The 2,955-nt window shown below is 40.9% G+C and overlaps 1 protein-coding gene across 1 annotated transcript; it reads right to left on the reverse strand.

The window, feature by feature from the left end:
• Positions 1-945: 945 nt before the first annotated feature.
• On the reverse strand, positions 946-1,857 carry LOC112508683. The gene has a single exon (XM_025113381.1). The coding sequence runs from the start codon at positions 1,855-1,857 to the stop codon at positions 946-948; it is 912 nt and encodes a 303-aa protein (XP_024969149.1).
• Positions 1,858-2,955: the final 1,098 nt, after the last annotated feature.

Here is a 2,955-nt window from a genome sequence, read left to right on the forward strand (position 1 = left end):
GATTCCCCTCAAAGTAAAAGCAAGGTTGGTTGAATCAATGGTCATGATTCATTCTCTTCTCTTTTTGATTTAGATCCACACAATACCAACTCAAGCTATTTGTGGATTTTGATTTCCCGGTAAGAATGATGCAAGGACCGAGAGTCTTACCTGGTAAGAGAGGGGTTGGTTCTTACCATGATTTGCGCTTACTGGGAAAATTGTTGCATAAGATACCGTTTTTCTTGACTAAAATCCTACATGTTAAGTAAATGATAGTGTTGAATTTTATCGGTAAACACTTACCGGGTAAGTTTTTGAAAAACGAAACCTTAATTGATAAAAGAAAGATGAGTTTATATGAGTTAAATTGGACAATTTTTTACTTGTATTTTTTACGTCTTACACATTAAATATGCACTAGGAATTACTTCCTTTTAGATCATATAATTTTCTTAAAAAAGTAAAATAATAAATATTTAAGACAAAATTTACTAAAAACTTAAAGGTAGACTTGCTTATGTTTGCTAAGACTTATCTTTGGTTGGTAAAACCATAGAGGTTCTGGTTCTTGTTTATGATTGCTAAGACTTACCTCTGGTTGTTCAGAGGGCTAAGGATCAGAGAGACTCTAGTTGGTCTTGTCTCTGGCTTCATGTCTGGAACAGTTAGAACAGTTTTGTAACTATCAACTACCATTAATTAGTAGTTTTTGTAACTACCACTTTTTAATGTGCAGTTTTATAACTGTTCACTACTCTTAAAATTGAGACATGACTCTTTGAATCATTGTTTTCGTCATTAATGGCAGGTGGGTAGGTAGAGAATACCTGTCTGGTTGTAGCATTAGCACTTTTATTTGCGAATCCTTTTGTTTAATATTAGAAATATGAAAAATTTTGATTTTTCATATTTTATTGCCTTGGACTTGTGTTTTGCTTTTTCGAATTATAGAAAGATTGGGTCCTACGTCAATTCCATATATGGATTAATAACTACAGATATTGAAGAGAAGGTACCTGTTACCACATCCGGGGTTTCCTCAGCTTCGGCTGCAGCCATTTGGAACACCCTCCCTTTTGGTCTTGGTGCTTCTTGTTGTCGTTCCTCTCCTTTCCCACCTATGCTTTCTCCTTGAATGGCCGTAACATCCTTCTTCCTTTGCGGGCAGTCTGCTTGCACATGATTGGGTGACTTGCAGATGTAGCATAATCTCTCTCTTCGTTCCATTCTGCAGTCTTGGGACAAGTGTCCAGCCTTCCCACACCGGTAACAGACCCTGGGCTTAACCAGGCATTCTCCTCTATGCACAAGGTTACATTTAGGACATGGTTTGCCCGATTGTTCTTGACATACCTTCCTTTCCGAGTTCCCAACTTTTTGTCTTCGGGCTTCGTTGTTTGAAGCCTCCCATTTCCTTTTTAGCTGGCCCCGCTCAGATTCTTGGCGGACCATTTCCTTTTCTCTAACTTCGGCTGCATTCACAGCCTCTTGGAAAGTAGTTGGTTTCATGGTGAGGACAAACTCCCTGATGGATGCTTTCAATCCCCATATGAAACGCTCTACCCGTCTCTCTTCAGTAAAGACATAATGCTCAGAGAATCTAACCTTCTCTGTGAAGCTAGTCGTGTACTCCCTGACCGTTAAGCTTCCTTGTTCTAACCTCAAGAATTCTTCTTCCAACTGTTTTACAGCAGTTCTTGGGCATAACTTCTCGTTGAACAGCACCTTGAACTCATCCCATGACATCCTTGCTACAGCCTCTTCGCCCCTTAGGTTGGTAATTATTTCCCACCAGAATAGGGCTTCAGACTTCATCATGGAAGCAGCATAAGTCACCTTGTCTTCCTCTGCACATTTGCTAACTTTGAAGACCATCTATGTCTCCTTTATCCATCTTAGGGCCGTAACTGGGTTTGGCTCAACCTGAAATGGTTGGGGTTTGCAAGCTAAGAAAGTTTTGTAGCTACGACTCCTCCGTCTCGTGGTAGTGTTGACAGGACTATTGGCTCTTGACCTTTCTCTATGGTCCTCTCTATGGTTGATGTTTCTAACCACTTCTCTTACCACGCTAGCTTCCCTAGCCTCTTCATTCCTCTGCTCTGCCTCTCTTACTTGTGCTATAACAGCAGGCAGAGCAGCTTGCAGAGCTCTGGACACCTCTTGAGCAATGAGGTCCACAAGGGTGGTGGTCGCTGCCCGTGTGCGACCTCTGCCTCTGCCTCGGCCTCTGCCTCTGCCTGATGCAGAGCTCTCTTGTACCGAGGGCTCTGGCTCGCTTTGTCTTGTTTGCGATCTTCCTCTGCCTCGTCCTCTTCCTCTAGTGCTCGCGGTCCTCATGGCCGCAACAGAGGCTGGTATCACCCCTGGTACAGCAAGGATAACCCCGACCAGAAGTGTTTCCTCTGCATCGGGAGCGACTGATAGAGTCCTTCTCGATCGTTGAGACATTCCTTCTTTCTTAACTATATGCGTATAACATATTATAAATAACTATTCTTATACACAACTTAGCATTCCACAACCATTCAACAAGATTTAAACACCAACATAAGTTTATTTCATTCCATAATCATGTCAATCAGCTCATACTTATTGCTACGAACTTATTGCAATAAAACTAAATAAAAGAAAACACTGAGATATCCCAGCTCTAGGCTACCAACTTATTGCAATAAAACTTAGCCACACACAGTTCATATGCTAACTATTTTCTCCTCATCCTCTTCTTAGTCCTAGACCAACTTCTCTACGTCCTCGTCTTCCAATACTTCTAGTGCGCTTGGTATAAACCATTTTCTTATAACTCACAGCGATAAATCTATTAACCTCAACACAGTCATCACTTAACAGCAAGCACACTAACAGCAAGAATAACAATCCAAATTCATCATTTCTGTTTCAATTTTTTTTCAACCTTAATTTTGTCTAAGTTTAGGCTAAAATCATAACCTATTTCTCTTAGAACTAAGGCTC

This window comes from Cynara cardunculus, assembly GCF_001531365.2.
Source record: "Cynara cardunculus var. scolymus isolate 2C chromosome LG 3, CcrdV1, whole genome shotgun sequence".
NCBI classification, from domain to species: domain Eukaryota; kingdom Viridiplantae; phylum Streptophyta; class Magnoliopsida; order Asterales; family Asteraceae; genus Cynara; species Cynara cardunculus.

Excerpts from the sequence above, each read along its gene's own strand:
- LOC112508683 (XM_025113381.1), bottom strand. The coding sequence starts at position 1,857 with ATGGTCTTCAAAGTTAGCAAATGTGCAGAGGAAGACAAGGTGACTTAT.